This window comes from Terrapene carolina, unplaced genomic scaffold (assembly GCF_002925995.2).
Source record: "Terrapene carolina triunguis isolate 2854851 unplaced genomic scaffold, T_m_triunguis-2.0 Scaffold868, whole genome shotgun sequence".
Taxonomy (NCBI): domain Eukaryota; kingdom Metazoa; phylum Chordata; order Testudines; family Emydidae; genus Terrapene; species Terrapene triunguis.
The window spans coordinates 339,671-341,477 of NW_020665219.1; the positions used below are offsets into that span (position 1 = coordinate 339,671).

Consider the following 1,807-nt stretch of genomic DNA (forward strand, 5'->3'; position numbering starts at 1 on the left):
CAGCAGCATCCTTGTTCTCATCTAGTGTCACCTAGATCAGCCTTCAGCAACCCCGTCCCAAGCAGAGTGTTTACCCCCAAAAAGGAGACGGGCCAGAGACGCCACAAAGTCCACCCAGGACTCTGGCCCAGATCCTCCAAGATATTTAGGCACTTGACTCCCATTGATCTCAGCCAGGACTTGGGCTTTTATTACTGATGTTGATTTTATATGGGAGTCGCTCAGAGACCATGAGGATAAGTAACAGCATAAACCCCTAAGGAAGGCCAGCCAGGTAGCTGCAGCAGTGTTAAAATGGACAGGCTGTTACTTCCTGTCAGGTTCTTATTTTGTGTGAGACACTTTATCCTTCTTCGCAGGACGGTTTTGTCTTTGTAAAAGGTAGAATTAACAGCCCAGACTAGACAGGGGACCAGATGACCAGCTGCCGTAAATCGGTCATAGCTCCACTGGAGTCAATGGGCCAGATCGGTAGCTGGGTGAATTGGTGTCCCTGCAATGAACTCAGTGATGCCAGATGCCCAGCTGGTGTAAATTCGAGTAGCCAAATTACGCCCGCTGAGCCTCTGGCCCGCTGATGGCTGTGAAGCAGACAGAGCCGAGAAAGCTGCAGAGCTGTAACTAGGGCTTTAACGAGCTGCGCAGTGTTTTCCTGTTGCTAGGGCAAAATGTTACCATGTAACTTCTGGTTCTCGTTGCGGCTCGTTAAACATCTTGCAGTTCCTCCCTGCGATGACTTTTTAATTGTTGCTTTTGCTACCTGCTTTCAAGGTGTGCAATCCCCAGGGTTAATTAGAGAGAGCTCTGAATTAATGCCCCATGGGGCTTGTTAGCAGCAGTGTGAGAGGCTGGCAAACAGCGAGGGTATGTTTGGAAAAGGCGGCAATTGTAGCTCAAGGAAACCCGGCTGTGTGCAGAGGAGAGCTAAGCCCAGGGGAGATATTAGCAAGGCCCAAAGTCCCTCGAGAACAATTAGGATGCAGCAGGCAGACGCAAAAATATAAAGTCAGATCCCCACCGGGTGTAACTCAGCCAGAGGTCAGTCGAGTGGAATTCAGCTGATTTACTCCTACTGACTAAATGGACCTGGGGTCCATGGAGAATTTCTCAGCAGCAATCACTTACAAATGGATGCTAAAGACAAGCAGAATGGCACATTATGCTTAAAAACCCTGTGACAGCCAGATGGCTCGTGGGTGGTCTGGAAATGGGATACGGGGCCTTCCCCCTCTTGGGGGCACCAGCTCCAATCCGGGCCTGGAGCAGGAGGATTGGCTGGCTCGGGGGGGTGGGGAATGGGGCTTCTCCGCTCTAGAGGCAGCTGGCTATGATCTGGCCCTAGGTCAGGGGCACTACCTGGCTCAGGGGGTTAGGAATAGGATACGAGGCCTTTCCCCACTAAGTGATGCCAGCTTCAGTCTGCCCCCAATCCAGGGAATTTGGGAATGGCAGATGGGGCAGTGGCTCCAGTCCACTCTGAGGGTCATTAAAGCAAAGTGGCTGTTCGACTGGCTCTGTAAAAGCATCTGGCAGTGGCCCAGTCACGTAATAGTGGAAACACTGCAACATCGGGCACCAGCTCCCAACCCCATTGTATCATTTGTCAGAGACGCCAAGTGTCAAATGGGGCAGTGACTCTGAACTCCCTTCTTGCTCCTGATGCTCACCATGCTGGGGAACGGATCTGAGTCGGTGCTGGCCCCGGTGCCCTAGTCTGGCACAGTGCTGCAGGGAGCAGGGTGGGAGGTTCAGTAGGGGGTGCTCTCCCCTCACCGTCAGTGCTGACCCCAAAGCCCCAGGAGGGCAC

At 52.8% G+C, this 1,807-nt stretch overlaps 1 protein-coding gene across 1 annotated transcript in view; it reads right to left on the minus strand.

Moving 5' to 3' along the window:
* Positions 1–324: 324 nt before the first annotated feature.
* Positions 325–1,807, minus strand: part of LOC112110564 (olfactory receptor 10S1-like) — a 7,425-nt gene continuing 5,942 nt past the window's right edge. Inside the window, exon 2 of the mRNA XM_024205623.2 lies at positions 325–351. Within this exon, the coding sequence (XP_024061391.2) occupies positions 325–351 (27 nt within the window). The remainder of the gene's footprint in view (positions 352–1,807) is intronic.